General features: G+C 34.6%; 1 protein-coding gene across 2 annotated transcripts; it reads left to right on the forward strand.

Annotated features, from left to right (window-relative positions):
- The first annotated feature begins 1,136 nt into the window (after positions 1-1,136).
- LOC128983216 (glutathione S-transferase-like) lies at positions 1,137-24,592 on the forward strand. Of its 2 annotated transcripts, none has more exons than XM_054402429.1 (5): positions 1,137-1,231; positions 15,057-15,202; positions 20,202-20,369; positions 21,639-21,781; positions 22,571-24,592. In XM_054402429.1, the coding sequence occupies exons 2-5, from the start codon at positions 15,067-15,069 to the stop codon at positions 22,736-22,738; spliced, it is 615 nt and encodes a 204-aa protein (XP_054258404.1). In that variant the 5' UTR covers positions 1,137-1,231; positions 15,057-15,066; the 3' UTR covers positions 22,739-24,592. The 2 variants fall into 2 exon arrangements, with proteins under 2 accessions (XP_054258404.1, XP_054258405.1); XM_054402430.1 differs by lacking the exon at positions 1,137-1,231 and adding an exon at positions 13,299-13,318.
- Positions 24,593-25,126: the final 534 nt, after the last annotated feature.

The raw sequence follows: 25,126 nt of genomic DNA on the forward strand, positions 1-25,126 counted from the left end.
TTGGGGGGTCAGGTGTAGAGGGAGGTAGTCCAGCCGCTCACAAACACAACGTGGTGTGTAGATCTAGGGATAGGTCATACACAGGTGAGCTCAGTGACATGGTTGTGCTACTCATAGTAGCCCAGTTGTAACAGGTGGCTTGGGTGGTGTTGGGGGGTCAGGTGTAGAGGGAGGTAGTCCAGCCGCTCACAAACACAACGTGGTGTGTAGATCTAGGGATAGGTCACACACAGGTGAGCTCAGTGACATGGTTGTGCTACTCATAGTAGCCCAGTTGTAACAGGTGGCTTGGGTGGTGTTGGGGGGTCAGGTGTAGAGGGAGGTAGTCCAGCCGCTCACAAACACAACGTGGTGTGTAGATCTAGGGATAGGTCATACACAGGTGAGCTCAGTGACATGGTTGTGCTACTCATAGTAGCCCAGTTGTAACAGGTGGCTTGGGTGGTGTTGGGGGGTCAGGTGTAGAGGGAGGTAGTCCAGCCGCTCACAAACACAACGTGGTGTGTAGATCTAGGGATAGGTCACACACAGGTGAGCTCAGTGACATGGTTGTGCTACTCATAGTAGCCCAGTTGTAACAGGTGGCTTGGGTGGTGTTGGGGGGTCAGGTGTAGAGGGAGGTAGTCCAGCCGCTCACAAACACAACGTGGTGTGTAGATCTAGGGATAGGTCATACACAGGTGAGCTCAGTGACATGGTTGTGCTACTCATAGTAGCCCAGTTGTAACAGGTGGCTTGGGTGGTGTTGGGGGGTCAGGTGTAGAGGGAGGTAGTCCAGCCGCTCACAGACACAACGTGGTGTGTAGATCTAGGGATAGGTCACACACAGGTGAGCTCAGTGACATGGTTGTGCTACTCATAGTAGCCCAGTTGTAACAGGTGGCTTGGCTGGTGTTGGGGGGTCAGGTGTAGAGGGAGGTAGTCCAGCCGCTCACAGACACAATGACATGGTTGTGCTACTCATAGTAGCCCAGTTGTAACAGGTGGCTTGGGTGGTGTTGGGGGGTCAGGTGTAGAGGGAGGTAGTCCAGCCGCTCACAGACACAACATGGTGTGTAGATCTAGGGATAGGTCATACACAGGTGAGCTCAGTGACATGGTTGTGTTACTCATAGTAGCCCAGTTGTAACAGGTGGCTTGGGTGGTGTTGGGGGGTCGGGTGTAGAGGGAGGTAGTCCAGCCGCTCACAGACACAACGTGGTGTGTAGATCTAGGGATAGGTCATACACAGGTGAGCTTAGTGGCTTTTTTATATTTAGATTACAAATGGTTTTATAATGATTGTTATTGTTACTCATCTTTGCTGATGTTTCCTTGTCATATTGTTTAATCTGGTTTAAACCTTTGCTTTCATTACCTGCAAATCATGGGTAATACAAATTGAACAGTGTCATATCATCAGGGTTGATGTTGATCACTACCTAGACATTACATTAACAAAAATGTCTAAATTAATATTTATGCTCACAATGTTAAAGAAGCTGTAATTAAATCATGTTGGTTATCGTTTGATGGCTAATATTTTGACACTGTGATAACGATCGTTTTTAAGATTGAGTACTAAATTCACAGCTTGGTAAAGATTACAAACTGCAAAAATATACATAGAATTGTGTATAATGATTATCTGATTTGCTTTTACAATTGTCATTAATGTTTAAACTTAGTTTTTAATATCGATTTAAATATTAGGAAAAATTTGTTAGTTAATTACTGTATTTTAAGTTTATTTTATAAGTTTATTTTTTAACAGGTTTATTTTATAAGTTAACCTCCTGAAACATCCGTTTTCATCAAATTAATTCATAATGCGAGATAAGCACCAGTTGAATTAGTCGTCACACAGGACTACAGTAGTTACATTAAACGCATACTTTGTAAAATCGGTTTTATTGTTTTCTTCAGATAGAGCAGCCCTAAAAATATGCTGTGATTTTTATTCAGATGCCAAGCTAAAAAGCATTATTATTTTAAGTGTTACATTCCCAAAATAATAGCATTAACTTATCAGTAATCTAATCAGTCCTCAAATCCACCATAACCTAAAATTTTGTGTTTCAAATTTTCAATAATTCATTGCCTGTTTTATTTTATGTCTAGCAACCTATAGATACAACGGAACCTAGATAAATATTGGTCATGAAGTCCATACACCACTTCTTAGTACTGTAATAAATTAATTAGTGGTACAGATTAGGCTTATAACTATAGAAACACACACATAACATAAGGTTCCCACTTTTACCACAAATTCAAATCGTGAACAACAACGTAAACAAAAAAATCAATTAAATAACGATACAACAATCAGGTGTCAAATTATAAACATGTTTCATATGATCCGATGATGCATAACGGCACCCCATCTACTTATTGAGTCTTAAGTTTACATTTAAGTCGCAATTTGGAAACCTCCACTGTTCGAATTGATAGTATTTTACAGATTCTATTGACGTAGCTAAATAAGGTGATAACAAATAACATCACCATGACCAATACAACACGCACTTGTATTGATAATTGATTGTTGTGTTGGCAACGTCTTGGGGTAGGCCTATATTATTGCCCAAGAAGGATAAAGTATGTTTTGCGTTTTCGTTTTTCAAGAATATAAAGTAGGCCTACCTAATTCGCATAAGAGTGTCATATTGAGGAAAATTTCAGAATGTATTCACAAAAACTACCTGAAACGTAGAAAATGAAGACGAGAAATAATCGCCCGAAACGCACGAACAACTATTTCCTGATAATGTTTTGAGATAGTTGAATGTAGAACACTTGCTTGAAAACAATACTTTTCATAATTATGTTGAATGTACAAAATTTAAGAAAACGGACCTCCTAAGGTATGGTGACAACTATTTGTACTTTTTTCTCAAAGCAGGAAGTCTTTAAGTTTCATCAGCTAATCGTATGGATCCATGCAGGATTATTTCTGCATGGATTGCAAAATCTGACCAAGATTGAATAAATGTGGATTGGTTTAGATTCAAGATCGGGTTCAGTGGGTTCACCAGATTACATTAGCAAGCAAACACAGGAAAATATACCGATACAAAGGATATGTATGTAATGTCCACATCTATACTTATGAAAGTTGTTATAGATTTTGATAGTTCTGAGCGAAACTGACAAGTTAAATATTGATGAAATAGTTGTATTTTGTATTATATCTATAGTTAATTTTGATTTATTGCTTTATTAAAAAAAAAACATTAAACGTGACGCTGAGTGGAGTAGGTAACTGGCTTTTCCTACTATGAAAGTAATCCAAGTTTTAAAAATTCAGTAGGCCTATTAAAAATCTCTGTACAACTAAATCTACAGTTCTACTGGACCGATTTTATTGATTAATGGTTCGTTGGAAAGCTTAATTTGTGTAGATAGAGACCAAAAACACCATCCGTTCAAACTCATATATATATCTTTATATATATATATATATGTGTGTGTGTCCGTTAGCGCGATACGAGCAAAAATCAACCGATTTTGATGAAATTTGGTACAAACGTGTAAACCTACGTTTATCCGAACGAGTTCACAAACCAGCATAATCGGACAATGGGAACGTTTATAGGGAGGTTTTACGGGGGTAAAAATGGGTTTTTTTACCCTAAAAACAAAAAAATTTGCAATTTCTTTTTATACCGTTTTGTAGCGCCTAAAAAATAAATAATTTTGTATATTGAAGCGCTGTTGTATGCCTAACGGTCACGGAGAAAATTCAAAAATAGTGTAATTTAAAATTCTTATGTTATTCTTATGGATAAAATTTAAACTGTTGTAGTTTACTTGTTTATGGATATATGTTGATAAAATTTGGCAAATCTATTTATTTCATCCTATACTATTGACGTATGGTCAAAAAATACTTTTTACCTTCCACGTAGCAGCAAACCCAAGCATTTGTTAAATCTAATGTCATTTAAATTGGGAATAAATTATGTCTTATTTATGGAAATATTTTAGTAATAATGTAATCAGACAAGTTGAAATTCGCTTAGTCTGCAGGTTTGCTGCGGCGGGGGTATTCTTATGTTACATGTTGTTGTTCACAATCTGCATTTGTGGTTAAAGTGTGTTCCTTATATTTTGTGCGTTTCTAAAGTAATGCGCTCAATCTGTACCAATATTTGTTAGTGAGCAAACTGGTGCATGGATTTCATAACCATTACCTAGAGACCGCTGTATTTAACCACAGCGGCAAAATCAATAGAAGCTTCAAGGTCAGTTATAGTGCAATTCTACTTTATAACATATGGTTTTAAAGGTTGAGCTGGAAGCTTCTATTGATTTTAATCCTAGTATAGTTGCTGCAATAAATCTAAAAATACCCCAACCGCAGCAAACCTGCAGACTAAGCGTATTTCCATTTGCCTGATTTGATTTTCAATTAAATATATTCAAATAACATTAGGCTTAGTACCTAGGTTTAGTACAGCGAGGGTAATGAAGTGTTTTTTTTTTGTAAAATATTAATGTAGAACAGGAAAATGATGTATCCACTCAAATACATGTTGGTAAAAGTAATTAACAAATCGCTGTATTAAGTTTAAAAACATGTTTTTTTTTTACTTAAAATAATTTTTGGTATGCTAATTTTTTGACTTGGAACTCTTATATGCATCATCACACTTCATTTACTTTGTACTTACACAACAAAATGTTCGTCACACTGACTTATAATCACCCTGTATATGTGTTCATATTTACTATCGGCGTCTACGGTAACTCGAGCAAAAATGATCCGGATGTGATGAAATAAATGTTGTACAAACGTGTGAACCTACGTTCATTCGAACGAGTTCGCGAACCAGCATGATCGGACTATGAGTTCGGGGTTTTATGGGGTAAAAATTGGGGTTTCCCATTTTTTACCCTAACCTAAAAACGTAAAATCTAGTAATTCTCACAAAATAGTAAAAAAAAAGAAATAACTTAATATATTGGAGCGTCGTTGTATGTCTTATGAGAGGAAATTCAAAAGAAACGTGTAAAATAATAATTCTCATGTTATTCTTATGGAGAATAAATAAACTGTTGTAGTTAGCTTGTTTATGGATATATTTTAATACAATTTTATAATTTTGTTTATTTTATACAACAGTTCTTTATAACTATCAACATTCTAATAAATAAACACACCTCATTACCTTCCCTGTAGCATCAACCCTAGTACTCATTGAAACTAATGTTATTTAAATAGGAAATAAATCAAGGAAATATTTTAGTGAAAATCTAGCCAGATAAATGAAAATTCGCCAAGTCTACAGGTTTGCTGCGGCGGGGATATTTTCAATTTGTCACCTAATTTTTCGCTAACTTTTTATTTGTTTTGCATTCAACTTTTACAAATCATACGAGGGCCTTGAGCCATCATACGAGGGACTCTTTCGATAACATTAGTTGTATGTATATTGAAAGGCTTTTTATACTCTCATTACAACGTTTATGAGCAAAATTTCGGAAATATACTTTTTTTAGTTTTCATCTGTATTAGAAAAACATCTGTTACTGACAAGGGAGATAACTGACTGATGGACAAGCAAACTTAAATCTTTGCATGTTATACCAGTAGGGTTGTTATTGGATTTTGTGATAGTCTACAGTATTAGCAGTGTGCCATTGTGATTCGGGTACGCGAGAGGTAGTGAGTGGTGCGACCCAGTTTGTGAGTTGTACGTGCTCGAGTGGACGACATCCTCTAATGATCTTCTCCTAGTCTAGTCGCATTGGTAATCTGTTAGCGCAAGTGTCCTGAAAATAATTCGAATTCAATCATTTAAAAAGTATTACAGTACAGGTTATAAAGGAATTTTCATTATGTGTATTTTTATGTCAAACTGATTTAAAAACAAAAACAATTTAATATCTAGGCTACTAGTGTACCTGCTGCTTGAATTAGAGCAATTCCAAAGTATTATCATCACACTCTTGGGTACAGATAATATAGGCTACAATGTTTTTAGATAGATAGCCTCCAGAGCAAATTCAACCTGTGATATTTGTCGGTTTTCGACATTTGCTGCTACGCCAACATTTTTAAACTTCACAGGTAGTTTAGGAGAAAATCCCTAGACACTTTTCAAAATCATCACACTCTTGTGCACAGATAATATAGGCTAAAATAATGCTTAAAGATAAGCTTTGCCATATGCCGTTTTGCGACATTTGTCGACTGGCGACACGCTGCAACACCAACACTATAAATCTTTGCTGGTAAGTAGTTTAGGAGAAAAATCCCTTGACACTTTTTAAAATCATCACGCTCCTTTGTACAGATAATAAAGGCTATAATGCTTAAAGATAGATAGTGTCTAGAGGAAATTCGAGCTGTGACATTTGTTGGTTTGCAACATTTTTTGACAGGCGACGCATGCTGTGCCACTATTTTAAAACTTTGCTTTAACTTAACCTATATCATATCAATTTACCAAACTTAGCTCAGTTTGAAAACGTATAACCTATTTAAGTAGGCCTATATCTTACAAATTATACATAGCTAAACGTGGTGCCTGAGCTTAGCTCCTCATAGATAGGCCTATGCATAAAATGGTTGGGTAGCTAAGCCACATAGGCTAGGTCTAGCTCAACTAAGTTTGCCAGGTTGATCCTTGTTGGTGAGTATCAAAAAGGAAACTTAGGTGTAAAAAATGGTTGTAAATCCAAGTTTGGTTGTCCTCGATATTATTGCACTATTTTATTGACACTCACAAATGATAGGCTAGGCTGCCCTATAAATTATTTGGGAGTTTTTAGCGAATTTCCCATATAGGGAATAAGCTATTACCGTAGTACTCATGGTAAGACCTGGACCCGGGACCGATTTATTTTTTCATTTTGAGGTCCCTAGAGGCCAAAAACACCATCCGTTCAAATTCATATATATATGAATTTGAACGGATGGTGTTTTTGGCCTCTAGGGACCTCAAAATGAAAAAATAAATCGGTCCCGGGTCCAGGTCTTACCATGAGTACTACGGTAATATATATATATTTATATATATATATTTATATATATATATTTATATTTATAAATATATATTTATATATATATTTATAAATATATATTTATATATATATATTTATATATATATTTATATATATATATATTTATATATATATATAAATATATATATAATATATAATATAAAAATATATTTATATATATATATGTGTCCGTTAGCACGATAACTCGAGCAAAAATTATCCGATTTTGATGAAATTTGGTACAAACGTGTAAACCTATGTTTATTCGAACGAGTTCGCGATCCAACATAATCGAACCATGGGAACGGGTGTTTATGGGGGGTTTTATGGGGTAAAAATGGGGTTTTCCCATTTTTGACCCTAAAAACAAAATATTTTGCAATTTCTTTTCAAACCATTTTGTAGAGCTTAAAAAAGAAATAATTTAGTATATTGAAGCGCTGTTGTATGACTAACGGTCACGGAGAAAATTCAAAAATAGTATCATTTAAAATTCCCATGTTATTCTTATGGAGAAAATGAAAATTGTTGTAGTTTACTTGTTTATAGATATATGTTGATACAATTTGGCAAATTTATTTATTTCATCCTATACTATTGACGTATGGTCAAAAAACACTTTTTACCTTCCCCGTAGCAGCAAACCTAAGCACTTGTTAAATCTAATGTTATTTAAATAGGGAATAAATATGTCTTATGGAAATATTTTAGTAAACATGTAATCAGACAAGTTGAAATTCGCTTAGTCTGCAGGTTTGCTGCGGCGGGGTATTTTTTATATCTAGTCCTAAACTTATAGCCATCTTAAGGCATACATAACTAAAACCACAGAGAAGTAATATAAACACTCATCCTCTGTAGGCCTAAAGCTACCTATACTTTATTGGGGTTAGGATTAGTACTCTTTTGAGAGTGTCATTATGTACTGAACACACCTAGATATAGGGTATTAGTGATTCATGAAATTATCCATTTATAAAAAGCAACCTAACCGAGTTACCTAATGATGTACCCAGTACTTGATACAAAAATTAAGGTTTAGGCCTATGAATATTAGTTTTAAAACGGAGCAGAATAAGGCACTTATAATCTAGAGTATGCATTGATTAGTGTTAATAAACTGAACATGGATGAACAACCAAGTCAAGCTACTAACCCAGTTGTTCAGGCTAGGCTGACCTGAAAGCGGATCCATTTCAAAACAGCCAAAACTTGAGAACATATCCTAGGGGTTGATTTATTTTAAATTTTATTTTTCTGAAATAAATAGCTAAACTATCCAGTGCAATCATCCCACACTGCTAACTGCAACACGTAAACTTAGTTAGGCAAGCTAGTGGTAGGTTAAAATTATTAATTATTATCCCTGTGACCGTTTTAGTGTGACATCTGACATCATAGTCACTATCAGACGACATTGGCGACAACGAACCAACGAACAGAGTAATCTAGTGATGATAATTATTATCAAAACCATTAAATATATAAAAATTAAGATATATCGCTCGTTTATATTGGCAAAAATATTAAATAAACAGTAATAAAAGCTGAGGATGATATAAGAATAGTTTTTTAATGGATTGGAAACTCATTACTCTGGAAAGTTTTATAATGTAATAAATTTGGGTTGTTCGTGATTTAGCAGTGTGCTTTAGGTACGTCCGATCTTAATAATCAATAATTCAAATGGAAGCTGGTATTTCACTGAAGGTTTTCAGGTAAAAACAAACAGAATAACGTAATTAGAATTGATTAAATATATCTAAAACTAAATTCCATATCCAAGATATAATTAAATTTATGTTTTCTAATTGAACGTTTAAGGATATCTTAACTTAACTGATTAAAACTATCAATATCTCAAGTGAAAGCCTTTGAAGTATTTTAAGACCAATACGTATAAAATAACTGAAATTAAATTTGAGTTACGTATCATTGATTGCAGATAAGTACCTAAACGATTATAATTATTGTTGATTCGTGATTCAGCAGTGTGCTTTAGGTAGGATTATTAAGATTGGAATCTTAATAATCAATAGAACAAATGAAAGCTGGTAGTTCACTAAAGCTTTTTAGACCAAAACATATAGGGTATTGTAATTATAACTGCTGGAATACATCTTAAATTGAAATAAAAATCAAAAAATCATTTTTTTTATACTTTAGATAAGTTAATAATGATGCTATCACAAATATGTGCTTCCATGGCTTTATTTTAAGACCAAAATTATGAAACTCGGTCGGGTAGAAGACCTTTAACCCGACTCGCAAAAGAAAAACCAATAATTTTTATAGATGGCAATATATTTAACAGCTTATTGTTTTATTGTTATTTAATGGATTTTTCTTTGGTTAAATGTTGTTGTTAATAATTTTCAATTGTGTTTAAAGTGAGTTCCTTATGTTAAGTGAGTGATTCTAATGTTATGTGTTTAATCTGTACCATTAATATTAGTGAGTAAAGTGGCGTACGGATTTTACAGCCATTATTTTACTAGAGACCATTGTATTTAACCACAACGGGCTCTGCTGCTAGTATATATATAATACAATATTGATTGTTGTATTATTAAGGTTTGTAACATAGGCAATCCTTTATAGCACTTACGTAGTATTTGTTTCATTTAATTACAATACGGCGAAAAGAATAAGTTGCACAATAGCGTAAGATTATGGGAGTAGACCACCCCTATCAATATGCTGTCCTACAAAAGAATATCAGATGTTTGTGTTCACGTCGATAAGCCGCTCAGTCCCAGGTTAATGAGAAGGGACAGTGTGGGGGTGGGATAGGCAAGGGCTCTTCACCTTCACAAACACCTTCAGAGGGAGAGAGAGAGAGAGTTGGCATGACTGAGCATTAGACTAATATATCGAGTGGCACTTTCAGAAAAACGACTCTCTACTGAGTATTTAGTCTAATACATCAAATTACACTTTCAGAGACAGCCACTTGATTGAGCATTTGACTAATTCATCGACTGCCACTTTCAGAGAGACAGCCACTTTGTTGAGCATTTGACTAATACATCGACTGCCACTTTTAGGGAGACAGCCACTTTATTGAGCATTTGACTAATACATCGACTGCCACTTTTAGGGAGACAGCCACTTTATTGAGCATTCAGACTAATGCATTGGTACATCGACTGACACCTTCAGAGACAGAGTCCCTCTACTGAACATTTAGACTAATAAATCGATTTACAATTAATTACAGAGAGATGGCCACTTAATGAGCATTTAGATAAGAACATCAATTTTTACTTAAGTCCCCTATGTGGAGAAAGTATTTTTTTCCTCAAAATTTACCAGTTTAGGTTTTAGGTATACATGTATATATACAGGGTGGCTGAAAAGTAACTCGCGCCCCCCCTTAACTTTTCAACCATTTGAGATATTTGAAATCGGTTTGCGGCAACCTTCTTAGATATGAAGGGCTACAATAATTATGGTAAATTTTGAAAACTTTGCTCTTAGGGGTAGTGAGGGTAGGGGGTAGCTCAAAATTTTCAAATGGCAAGTATAGTCGAGTTTGGTATCATTTTACAGGTCTTGACGAAACAAAACAATTGACATAAAGAAAACGAAAATCAACCCAATAAAAAACAAAATGGCACCCTAAAACGTATCAAATCCAAATAACCATGAGGGTGGCTGGAATTTACTATTATTTTAAGCACCCCCCTTTACCTTTTTAACTATTTGAGATATTTGAAATCGGTTTGCGGCAACCTGTTTCGATATGAAGGGCTACAATAATGATGGTAAATTTTAAAAATTTTACCTTTAGGGGTAGTGGGGGTTGGGGGTAGCTTAAAACTTTCAAACAGGAAGTATGGTCGAGTTTGGTATCATTTTACAGGTCTTGACATAACTATACAATGAACATAAAGAAAATAGAAATCGGACCATTAACAACAAAATGGCAACTAAAAATGATTAAGACAATGGTTATTAAAAGTAATTTTTAACTGCCATTTTGTTTTTAGTGGTACCCCCAACCTCCACTACCCCTAAGGTCAACATGTTTGAAATTAACCATCATTATTGTAGCCAATCATAGCTTAGCAGGTTGCCGCAAACCGATTTCAAATATCATAAACAGTTAAAAAGATAAAGGGGGGTGCAAGTTGATTTTCAGCCACCCTCATGGTTATTTGGATTTGATACGTTTTAGGGTGCCATTTTGTTATTAGTGGGTCGATTTTCGTTTTCTTTATGTCAATTGTTTTGTTTCGTCAAGACCTGTAAAATGATACCAAACTCGACTATACTTGCTATTTGAAAACTTTGAGCTCCCCCCTACCCCCACTAACCCTAATGGCAAAGTTTTCAAAATTTACCATAATTATTGTGGCCCCTCATATCTAAGAAGGTTGCCGCAAACCGATTTCGAATATCTCAAATGGTTGAAAAGTTAAGGGGGGTGAAAGTTACTTTTCAGCCTCCCTGTATGTGTGTGTGTGTGTGTGTGTGTGTGTGTGTGTGCGTGTTTTGGGCCCCCCTGAACCCAAAAAAGTGGGTTTCGGTGTCTGTGTGTAAATATACGTTTTGTGTGTGGATATGTACAGAGCTACAGACTACACCTGTAATCCAATTTTGATGAAAATTGATATGTGGGTAATGTATGGTATCTATATCTTTTTTTAATTTTTTATCGTTATCAAATATGCATCATTCTCAAATATCGTTACTCCCACTGCTTACCAATGATAGATGTTTTTGACAAGTTAATGGAAGAAAGTATGTGTCATAAAGGTGATACCGTTTATTTATTCGACAGTTTTCTAGTTTCCGTGGGCTGTAGAGTTTAATCCGTTTAAGTTATCGTTCATGTACTTATTGAAGAGGTGTTTGAATAAAGATGTATATACAATACACACACATACAAAGATAGACAATTTTTCCAACAACCCGAAAAGGGTTGCTGAAATTAACTCTTGAAAAAGAGTTGTGTTTATACGCTGTATGGTAATGGTTTGACGGTCGGTTATCGAGGGAATAGTTGACCGCCATCGATTCACCACACACACATTCAAGTTGTGAAGTGACGTGAGGAAATAACTAATAAATATAGGATATAACATTCAACCACTGTGCGTGTGGTACCCACCCTGTCCCTACACCTTACTACACCCATTCAACATAAGCATTAGCAAGGAAATAGCACACGTGTATTATCACTACACCAAAAGTTTAAAATTATCCTAATGCTTTCTAGAAATACCATCGTTTCAGTACTGTATTATAAGTAGTATCCGGCTTGCCAGTTGAAACTTACGTGCACTATATATGTGTGTGTGTACAGAGCAACCCGTGGCCTGATTTTGATTAAATTTAAATGGAACTTGTACCCGGGACCTCGGACTCCGAAGCCCCGAGCTCTACCACTAGACCAGCCAGCTCTCTATTATGGAGTGACGTTAAATAGACATTTTAATACCGTTCCCATGTGACTAAAACCAAGCAATGTGAGTTTCAGTACAAACCTTGTAAAGTGATTTACTCATTACGGAACGGTTAAGTTGGGAAAATGCAATTAAAGCTGCACTGGATTACATGAAAGCACTACAATTAAAGCGACAGAACCAAACTACGCGCAGATTAGCCTGTTGTAATTAGAACTAAAGTACACTGACATTCGATATTGTACGTCAGGTATTGATTGTGATATTCCGACACACAGTTATGCGTCTCATGTATCTAACTTTGACAATAAAATGTGGTATTACTGTGAATACTTAAAAAATACAATATATTGTGAAATCAAAATATAATAAATACCGATATTTCTTCGGAATTTACTTAAACTAGTCAGTTGTATTACTATATGCTGATATTATAAAAATATGAAGCACAGCTAAAGATAACACTGCTTATTTACGTTATATTTGACCTATTTTTATTTTATTTCTAGTGTACAATCAGGTTTTTCTCAGATAAACCACAAACGTTAAGATCCATTTCCTATCCTGCGACTGTTACGACTCTAGTCGCGCGCCTAGAGCCGTACGGCTGGAGACGCTTGTCTCAATTCCTATGCCGCGACTCCTACGACTCCCACGACTAGTGACTAGTGAAATTGCACCACTGACCGTCATGGAATAAGCACAGTTGGCAGCGAATATATTACTTGGAGAAAAGGAGTTTAAGGAATTATTAACGTGCATGGCAAAAATCAATGAACAACCTAATCCATTGTTCATGGCACGGTGAAAATAGGGGGTTCAGAGTATTCTTATTCAGAGAAATCTTCTTCAAGTATTGGGGGTGAACGTATGGGTGGTGACGAACCAGTTCCATCAACTTTGAATCATCTATAAAGGTACACACCTCAAACTTCGTATGTTTAAACTATAAATCCGTTACAGCCGCGCGGCTCCAGTCGCTTCAGTCGCGCGGCTGTAGACGCTCGATAGGAAACGGTTGCATTTACTTTGCATTAAAGCAGTCAATTTTTTTCAGCCGCGCGACTAGAGTCTTAACAGTCGCAGGATAGGAAATGGACCTTTACCGAGTAGATTATACATCAAGTATGTACTGTATAGTAATACTCTGCATAATAGTGATATTACTGATATTAACTTATTACATACATGCTGATCAAATCATATAGTTTGAATTTGTACAATATTTAGCTTATGAACATTCATAACATTAGATACAAACGTTAAGATAATACTACAGGTATTATCAACAACAACTTTAATTGTTAACTATATCATAAAATGTATAATTATAGGCCTACAGTTTTATTCTGTAGATGAAAGCGAATTACAGTATAATGCTGAGCAAGGCTAAATCATGACAAGCTATTGGGTATCGCGTAATAGTATATTACGTTACTAGTCCTGAAAATAGGTGTTTACCGGACGAGTGTGGTCGTTCCCGTGCGAGACGAAGTCGAGTGCGGGATTACCATACGAGTCCGGTAAACGCATTTTGGACGAGTGACGTACGGTATTTTACACCACACTAATATATATGTACAGATCCTTTTATATTACCACCGACTTAAGTACTATCAATCACTAGTCATAGCCTCCGAGAGGTTATGTTTTTGTTTATAACCTTATAACCACTCATCACTTGCGTGGGACGTTCGTCAAAACAGTGTTGTGTGGCGTAAATTACGAAAGCAGGTGTAAATTAAATGTCAACTCAAAGTAAAATTTTACAATTTTAGTTTAAAATCCTTGATTTATGTTCTCAACTCGAATTACATGTTCCTAAGGTCACACAGGGTGATGTAAATTTAAAAGGGTCATAAATTTAGTTTAGAATAATATTGGAAATAATTCAGTATTGAACAATAGTTATTACTTCACTACTTACGTAGTCGAGCAGGTAAGTTCTTACTTCACGAAGGTTAGGCATACAGTTTTCTTTCTTGAGGAAGGTTTAAAGCACTAAATGATTCGAAACTCAAGTTCCAACTAGCAATCTTCATTGTCTACACAGGGGCTTCAACATGTGTTTTGAGCAAAAGTTGGCAACAATCCAAAGAACGATAGTTTTGTCAAAGTGTTTTGACAGTTTTTCAGTATTTACAACACAGAGCTGGAGATACTTGAGGTAGCACTCACTGTGAGGATTGAGAGACGGCGGCCGCCTTATGTACTATGGGTAGAGTATAGAGTACATTGTACCTAGTACATTGGAACTAGGGGCTGAATAGGGGATTGTGGGATTGTAAACAGCCATGAGCCAATGTGCTGGTTGATTCCACTAGTTGGTACCATCATAACAAGATTTTACAGCGTTTCGATTTTCTAGCAGAGTTGCCGTGCCAATGCTACCTCCAGTTGTATTAAGATCGAAGATTTAACACACAATTTTTTTTCACAAGAATTCGTAAACATATGTTTATGCACGTTTTAATCCACGTTTACACTGCAGTTCTCAACAATAACGTTCCATTTTGTTTAAACTCCGGTATTAAACGTAGGCCTAGGCTTAGTCTGTCAACAATGGTTATTGCTAAAGAATCAGCTGATTTCTGTATTTTATACTATACTTTGGTGTACAGGTATTTATCTATCTGCTCTTGTTGTATGTCTCAGAACTAGAGGGATGTCCCCCAACTACAAGCTGATATACTTCAACGCCAGAGGTCGCGCCGAACATATTCGCTTCATCTTTGCCTACGCCGGAGTTGACTATCAAGACTACCGGGTACCCAAGGAGAAATGGCCAGAGCTGAAAAAGAGTGAGTTTTTTTCGTGACATATATACATACTATATAACTTATTGAAATGCGCAAATGGATGATTCGGCTACCACTACCTAGTACCTACACAATTAATTACAAAACAACAGCCGTGGAAGTGAATACAACTATAAATATATTGTTTCATATTAATACTTAACCCTTTTAGGCACATTTTGGAAAGATCATTCAAGTCACTGAGCTGAATTCTTGAAAAATTTGAAGTTTTAAAAATAACATACGTTTTTAAAATTGCATGTAGCATATCTTATGTAATAGAGAGGTTTGTATAACCGCTAAGATTTAATAGCACAATCCTCCTTCCTAAAGCTAATAGAACAGTACAAACTGGATGTCTTTATAGTTCATGATACTTTGTGATTAGTATTGTATAAAACGGGAATCCCTCTCAATTAAATTATCAATGAACTAGATAGGTAAAATAATCTGTGATCGGATCTGGGTCAATTGCGTACCGGTAATTAATTATGAGTGATATATTTCACTCATGAGGGCTGAATAATAACTATCACGAGGAGATCCGTGCGCAAATCATACATTTTAATCGGATTCCTTAATCTTCTTTCAGAGACCTTTTAGTTCTCAAAGATTATGTTTTTTAAAGATATTTATTAGGTGAATAAAACAACTAATTTGTCAATAAACTAACTTTGTTGATTGTGTATTATGTATACCATAAATAGTGATGCATCTTCCTCAATATGCTACAATTACCAATAAAAGCAGCCTATTTAAAATCCATTAATGAACGGTTTTGCCTTTTGTTTAAAATCATGACTGGGGTTAAACTTTCAACTTAAGGGTCAGTTATTTCTGTAAAATTGCAATGCACTGGATTTTCAAAGGTGACCTTTATATAAAATTATATCAAAAGGTGGAGGGAGGGTGGGAGGCGTACTGTTTTACAGAGAATAACCCTTACTGTTTGTTTAGAAAAAGTATGTCCATTGTATACTTATTCAGTAAAAGGCTCTGATATTTCTAGTGAATTTATAAATATTTATTTTAACTCTGTTTGTTTTACTTGAAATCTCTCTTCCCAGTGATACGTGTTATGATCATAGGGCTTATTAAATATTATTAAATGTGATTATTAAATTTTATGAAATTATCATGGTTATTGAACTAAGCGAGCGCAGACAGTTCGTATACGTAAATTTTTATACATTTTGTCATACGCAATCTCCTCCTAGATGGAAGCAATCGTTATACAATTTTGCATATCGTAGCGAAAAAATACCATATCGGCATATCGGTGAGTGCCAACATGTATATGATATTAAAAGGTCCCTCAGAAATCCACCTAAAGGGTTTTTAAGTTTTTTTACGTATTATTTTCATGCGGGTTTAGTTCTTGGGGTTCCGTTTAACCGCGATTTATTAATTTATAACGAATTGAACAGATTATAAATACCGGCATATTCAGTAAAAAAAAACTCTTGTTTACAATTTGGCTGTGGTCCAACATTCAATTTGAGGATCTCCTGTTGAATATCAAGATATTTTAGTTGCCATCAAACTCTTTAAAATGAGTTTTATCAATCGCGAAAATCGATTAAGTAAGACGGGTGAAAATGTATATAAATACCCCCGCCGCAGCAAACCTGCCGACTAAGCGAATTTCCATATGTCTGAATTGATTTTCAATTAGGCCTAAATATATTTAAAAAAACATTAGGCTAGTTTTAACATGTTCCTAGGTTTGCCCCTACAAGGAAACTAATAAAGTGTGTTTTTTGGTAAAATATTAATAGCTTAGTATAAAATAAATAAATTTGCCAAGTTTGATCAAAATATATCCATAAACAAGCAAACTGCAACATTGTACAATATTCTCCATACGAATAACATTGGAATTTTAAATTTACAATTTTTTTAGTTTTCTCCGTTACCAATAACCGTACAAAAGTACTTTTATATACTAAATTATTTGTTTTTTTAAGCTCTTTAAAAATGTCTGAAGAGAAATTGGGAAATTTTGTATTTTTAGGGTCAAAAGTGAGAAAAACCAATTTTACCCCATAAAAGCCCCCGTAAAGCCCCGTTCCCATAGTCCGATCATGCTGGTTCGTGAACTCATTCAAGTTTATCCCGCCTTACACCTTTAAACCAAATTTCATCAAAATCGGACAAAAATTACTCAAGTTATCGTGTTCACGGACATATATATATATCTAATATATATATATATATATATATATAAATTTTAACGAATGATGTTTTTGGCCTCTGGGGACATCAAAATGAAAAAGTAAATCGTTCCCGGGCCTAAGTCTTACCATGAGACCTACGGTAATAGCTACTTCCCTATAGGGAAATTCGCTAAAAGGTAAAGAGAAACCCCTTATTGTATTAGGTTCTCGGCTATGAAAACTTTTTCATCTGTGTTACACAGAGGAATAAACTATAGACAAAGGTATGCATATACATACAGTCAGAAGAATGCTGCTATTGACAAGTATACAAGTAGCCTATGTATGTGTGTTATCCTGGTACAACCCAACTGTACAACATACAGTGCTTATGCTATTATAATAATATAATCCTAGTGCGGATAATGTTTCTCTTTGCGTGATTCACCTCTTCGTGTTGCATGACTTTACGTCGTGCTAAAATATTTTAATTAAACATGTTTGTACTCTAAAGTATGTTAGGGTAGTTTATTTATTCATGTGAAATTGCTTTATCTATATTATAGTTTATCTTCGATAGGAAGTAAAAATTACGTCTATCTATTACCGTTATAAAATTGAGGTGGTGTCTGTCTGTCTGTCTGGGCAGCTGTCACGACTAAAATACGAAACCATTACAGCCAAAATTAAGCACAAATATGGTCCACATATCTAGGAATGTCATAGGTCTATTATAGTTCACTTCATATGATGCCTATAACATTCCAAGATATGTGGACCATCTTTGTGCTTAATTTTGGCTGGGCTACGCCCCTTGGATGTCCACAGTTTTGAGGTGAGGTTTTCAAAAAATATTAATTGGTCTCCATGGAAGCATGAGAAAATTCACAATGTTTACCTTTGCGTTGACATTCTAATGTAAACATCAGAACTGCCAAATGCCCTAATTCATGATTTCAGACAGCTGGTCCAAAGAAACTAAATATATTTTTCCTATAGTCACCCGACAAAGTTGGCTTCCTTGTACTGTTTTATAGTACAGAAAGCTGCTAATTGCTGCATATTATTTATACTTTGCCGTACGGTTTATACTTTGTCGTACGGTTTATACTTTGCCGCACATCAGGATTCCAACGAAACAACACAAAACAGCGTGGTTCTATTATACACGTAATCCATGTACGCTTAGAAATAGGTTGGCAACACTTAAAGATAATAATACTATAAGCAGCTGATTGACTATTATAACTACGATTTAACCTGTCATTTCTTGTTATCGTTTCGGTATTTCTGAACTTTCTGGACTTTTCTTTTAAACGTTTTTAAAACATTCCTACGATCTTAATAAACAAGAAAATACCTTTAAAGCCTTTTTTTGCGTGGAAACCACTTCAAATTACAAAAACATACGGAACTATATTCTCAAAACGCGGAGCACATTTCTTGCCGAGGAAAAATAGCGGAGTGATACGGACCGCGGGTACTGCTTTCTCTAGGGCACCATTTGTGTTGCCAGCTGAACCTAAAAACGTGTTGTATAGTGTTTGAAAGACTAATCATTTATATGCTTTATAGTGACTGTAGGAAAAATGTAATGTGTAACACGAGTGCAAAAGTTGCGAAGTACGGGTACAGCAGCTAGTCTTCTATAATACAGGGTGTTAAAAAAAGCTGGGGAAATAATTAACTTATTGATTCCTTGGGTAAAAATAAAGAGAAAATGAAAAATAACATTTTTCCAAAATCGCTTCGTGAACCAGATATCCGCCATTTTGTATTTTTGACATAAACATTTTTATCTTTGATTTTTTTTCAACCGATCTTTATGAAACTATATTCAACTTGAGATTTCAAAATGGCGGCCATTTTAATTTTTTAAACTTAAATGACTCAAAATGGCTTATTTTATGAAAAAATGTCAAGAACACTTTTATTTAGCATTTTTAATTCCCTATCAAACAATACCAAGTTTAAAAAGATCAAAATAGAAATTGCCGAAATATTACGACTTTTAGCTAGTCAGGTTGGCCCCATTTAGTCCAGTCATTGAATAGTGGAATTTAAACAAAATTGTTTCAAAAGGTTTCTCAACGGAGCTCCTTACTTTCATACCTCCACAAAACACAAAAAGAATCTACCGAAATCTGACTAGGGGAAATCAGGCTAATAACTGCTGCAATACTTTGTAACTGCTCGAATTCGAGCAACATGTACACCATTTTTATGTTCTCCGAAAGCAGTAGGTATACACAAGTGCTTCAACATACAATTTTTTAAGATCTACAAAATAAATAGTAATAAGTTACAACTTTTTATGTTTCATGGTCAATCATGGGGAAAGCCAATTTTATCCAATACCCCCCTACCCAATAAAATGCCGTTCCCATTGTCCGATTATGGTGGTTCTGTAGATATAAAGATGCGCTGTATAATGTAGAAATCTCGCGTTTGTAACCAATTTCAGCAAAATCAGATAACGCACTATTTCTACCTTGTCTAGATCGTCCTGCACGAAATCGAGTCTTTTCTTGAGATTTCAAATCTAGCAAGAAATAGGCCTACACTAGTGCAGTATAAGAGTAAACGATTCTGGTGCTCTGATAAAGGAAAGACATAGTACTTGAATCATAATACATTTCAATCAATATATATCAATTATCACAGTAACCAAACCTTAGGGCGAAAATATAATTGTATACAGTAACACACTGTATAGATGCAAGTATACGAGAATATTCAAAAGTCAATGGTTTTACCTATTAAATATCTGTACATCTCTAAGTGTTATCATTCCCCTTTTCTTATTACTACCTGTTCGCTTATTGTAAGTGTTTTTGTGATCGTAGGTATGCCGTTCGGTATGTTGCCGGTGCTGGAGATGGATGGCAAATACATCGGTCAGTCCAACGCCATCGCCCGCTACCTCGCCCAGCAGTATCAGCTGACGGGCAAAGACGAGAAAGAGGCTCTCCAATGCGACGTCATGGTTGACACCCTGGCGGACCTGAAGCAGGGTAAACTACCAACAGCATTTATCAAATACTCATATAATACTGCTATAACACAGGTCATCAACTAATACAGTGGAACGCAACTTCTTACTCAAGCATGTATTGATGTACTGTATGTATCATTAGAAGCAACGAATAACGTGAAATGTATTACTCAGATAGGTTTGCCGATGGATTATATGATTGGAAACACAATTGTTTTAATATGTACCAAGACGCGCATTTCCTTTGTTGGATGAAAATTGGGTCTTTTCTTTGAAGTCACTTTTAAGATACAGTAAATTAATTTAATGCTATTTAATGCTAATGTCGTGGACATGTTCCATGACGACCCGCAGGAATGTGGAATCTGATCCGACCGATTTACTTTTTAGTTTTGAGGTTCTTAGAGGCCAAAAACTCCAACCTTTCAAATTCATATATATATATATAATATATACAATATATAATATATGCAATATATATTATATAATATTCATATACAAACAAACAATGTAAACAAAAGTTAAGTATTTAATGTTATTGGAAGTTTGAATGTCCGAAACATGTAACTTCTACTAAAAATATAATATTCAGGGTGCTCAGTTGTACTTTTTTTAGCGAATTTCCCATATAGGGAATAAGCTACTACCGTAGTACTCATGGTACTCAATACTCATGGTACTTTTGGTACTCATGGTAAGAGCTGGATGCGGGACCAATTTTTTTTCGTTTTGAGGTCCCTAGAGGCCAAAAAAACCATTCGTTCAAATTCATATATATATATATCCGTTAGCACGATAACTCGAGCAAAAATGATCAGATTTTGATGAAATTTGGTATTAACGTGTAAACCAACATTTAGTCGAACGGGTAGTAAGATAAGGAATGAATATGATATTTTTAAGGAGAAATTTTAGTGTAAATCCAATCAGGCAAATGGAAATTCGCTTAGTCTGCAGGTTTGCTGTGGCGGGAGTATTTACAACTACAATAATGCACAGTTCTCAATGTGAGGATGTTGGTGATTTTTCAGCTTTGGCTGGGGGCCAGATTCCAGATCCCGAGACGTCGTGAATTTTCGTCATTTACCAAACATAATAAAAAATGTCAGCACTTTTTGAATTAAAAATAAACATCAAATTACTACATTATATTATCATTATCATTTAAATACTAAACATTATTTTTGTTGTTGTTTAACAGAAAACGAGTGCTTGACTACGTAATTTGTATACGAATAACGCTGGTTGTTATGAATGTAGTATTGGCTATTTTCGTTGTTTTCTGTAGTATTGTGGCTGTATCGCTCCGAGCAAGACCCCATCAAGAAGGAGGAACGACGCGCCACACTCCTGAAGGACACAATTCCTTTTTACCTCAAGCGCTTCGAGAAGGCCATCGCTGAGAACGGTGGCTACTCCGTGGGTAGCTCGGTGCGTACCTCACACATGCATTCGATTTGTAAAGTATAACAAGCTTACACAATATTGACCCAAAAATAATACAAAGACATATGTACACTTTTAAAAAATAGATACGTTTTAACCTTAAAATTAGAAAAGGCAATCCTATATATCACTCCATGATCCTTCAAACACTTTTTTCTGAGCTTGTGTGCATTGCAGGAAAAATCCTCGCATACTGTTAGAAAGATATTTTACTGTAGATGTGCAGAACCCCTTTACAAATTTAAATAGACTAAAAAATAATCACAACTAATTAATTATTTGTCAAAAAAAATTACGTGTGCCTTATGGTTTGCCATGCTGCTGACGAAATAAACAGATAATCGAGACAAATGCTAGAAATTCCAATCACTTGTTTTATTTACAGCGTGGGGTAAAAATAGAGAAGTCTGTACATTATATATTTGGTCTAGTTTTCGACCACTTGACGACTTCGACTTCTAGTATTCATTAATGTAAAACAGAAATCACCTTTGTATATTTATTTAAAGAAATAAATATTAAAAAAAGTGCATTTACATTTTTGTTTTAGTTTAGACGGTTGTATGTTTTGTTGTAGTTGATATATCTCAATCAGGGAGTCCAAAAGATGGCAAGGTTATTACAGCTGCAAAGAAACCAACTTTATCATACAGTTTATGGAATTACAACTAAGCCAGTCATTAACACTATATGTGTGCAATTGTCCGAATTAATTTTGTTTTACCTATCCTAGATACTTCTTTTAAGTGTATTTTGATACACCTACTTCTGCAGGTAACATGGACGGACTTCGTATTTGCTGTTTCTCTAGAAAACTTTGAAATAATCTTCGGCAAAGACTCGCTGCAGGCCTACCCTCACCTTCAGGCGTTGAAGGAACGAATCTTCGCACTGCCAGCCATACAGAGTTGGGTACAGAAAAGACCTGTCACTGACTTTTAGAGTGTTCATAGTGGTCGTTTAGGACAGAGATAGTTTCATGTTGATGCGAGTATGTATTAACCACTGAGTGGTTCCATAGAACCAGCAACTGTACAAACCTTAGATTAATGGATGGAATGTGCTACAAAATACTTACAGCATTCATCAAATAAAAAAAGTATCGTGACACCGTTAAGATTTTCAATCGATGTGATCTGAAACACAAATAATAATGTACAACAATTTGTTAACAGTCAACAATCAATGGCTTGCGTCCATAGTTGAATTAGGTTTGTAAGATAAAATATAATTTCAGTAGTGCTATGATTTTTTTACGTTAGTTGACAAACTAAAAAATTATTTCCATTTCAAAGTTAATACAATTCATAATTATTTATGTATTGGTCAAATAGATATACCTAACATTGTTGATGCCACATTTACTACTTGTGAAGAAAATTATAACAGTCGATTTAAACATCATTGTGCATCAAATTGCACTAACAACAATGCTATCTGTACACTTACGGACCTGTATCTAACTGGAATTATAACAATATGTGTCAATCCAGCATGTACATGACTATGTTTATCTCTGAAATTTAGTAATCGAGATAATTTATATTTATAGAACAATGCTTTTACGATTATCAAATGACAACATTTCATTCTTGTGGGTTACCTACTCTAAAATTGACCTATTTTAAACATTTGTGGACTGGGATCACTAGTTCGCCGTTTGTTTTCGTACTCATAAAATAGTATATTAACTGAATGATTTTGTAAGGATTATTAATGAAAAAATATCAATTTACAAACAGGGAATTTATTCTGTCGAGTTGTGTCGAATTCAATTTACCAATATTTAAACAAATACTCTTAAATAAGGGATTAAAAATAATAAAACTGATTACTCTGAAAGTATATTTTTCAAACAAAGCACTATAGAACTAACTCCTTAACTGTGCAATTTCGTAATGCATTAGTATTACCATTGACTATATATTCAAAGGTATTACGCACAGAACGAAGGTGGGGACCATAATAACTACATCACTGGTTAAAAACTAATCGATAAATATTTTAAACTTAAAACTTAAAGTTTTTATGTGTATATTAAGTCAATGTGAATAATGTGCCCGTTTACATATCAGGACTGGATTACCACATTCTAGTATTATTATCTGGCCAGACATCGGGTGATCTCATGAGCTTGTAGTAAAAAAAACATAGGACTTGGAAATATCTACTTACAAAAATATGTTTTATTTTAGAAATATTACTCCTACATCCTATCTGATTCATTATGGTGCTGTACTACTACCACATTGTATTATTACTATTATAAACCATATTTAAAATACCTGAAGTTATAAAATAAACATACATATGATAAAAAATGTGTATAACTCAAAATTCCTTTTATTTTCTAAGCAATCTGAGCCGTCAACTGAAGTACAACCGTAAATAAATGTATATTGTCAATATAAAATTGTAATTTCAGTAGTATTCGACCGTCAAACACCTTGTTCCTAAACGGCTAAGTTAAACGGGAAAGATACTAAGAAAAAACTATACCATTAAAACCTGATTTGAACTAAAAACCATTTTACGTACACGTTTAAACGTAATTTTTAGTAACACAATTTTATATAGTGTACACTGTGTCAATTGTCCTGGTAACAACAGTTATTTTTCAAATGTGTATTTTTTTATTGGATTTACTAGTGATGTAAGCGAATCAGAGATGGTGTTTATGTTGTGTCAAGATAAGAGTGTACAGTCACAGTTGTTGTTCCATAGTAAAGTATATTTATGTACTGAATGGTCGATGGCCTATAATGTGTTCTTAATAAACTGTTTCATGTTGTTAAATGTTTTATATTTATCCACTACCTAAATTTTCACTTGTAAAAAGAAACATTATCAACAGACGTAACGAGAAATAATAAAAAGAAAACAAAATATGAAACCTAAATACATGTTTACATAGACACAGCAATAAAATAATAAAAATAGTTTAATTAACTGACAAACCCTGATTAAAAACTGATTACTGAGAACTGATTACAAATTTGAATTAGTGAAGAAAACTCCCAAAAAACTAATGAGGCTACTTTTCCAACAACAAATGTTGTCTTATACCGGAATCTCAGCATGTAGAGGACATTTAAATTCATAACAAATAACTCAATGATTTATAGATATTAATTTCACAGAAAACCCAATGTATTTTGTTGATATGCGACCAATTTGTTTACTGGTGACAAAAACTACGATTCACGGGGATAGTTTTGACGATGTTTATTCAAAAAAATTACAAACAATTTCAGTCAAACGCCCTTACTGACGACAGGAATGGTAGCTTAGAATAAACTTGGTACCAATGTAAACAGAAACATAAACACT

Source organism: Macrosteles quadrilineatus, unplaced genomic scaffold, assembly GCF_028750875.1.
Source record: "Macrosteles quadrilineatus isolate MER2022 unplaced genomic scaffold, UCM_ALF_1.0 Scaffold_1__1_contigs__length_201487025, whole genome shotgun sequence".
Taxonomy (NCBI): Eukaryota; Metazoa; Arthropoda; class Insecta; order Hemiptera; family Cicadellidae; genus Macrosteles; species Macrosteles quadrilineatus.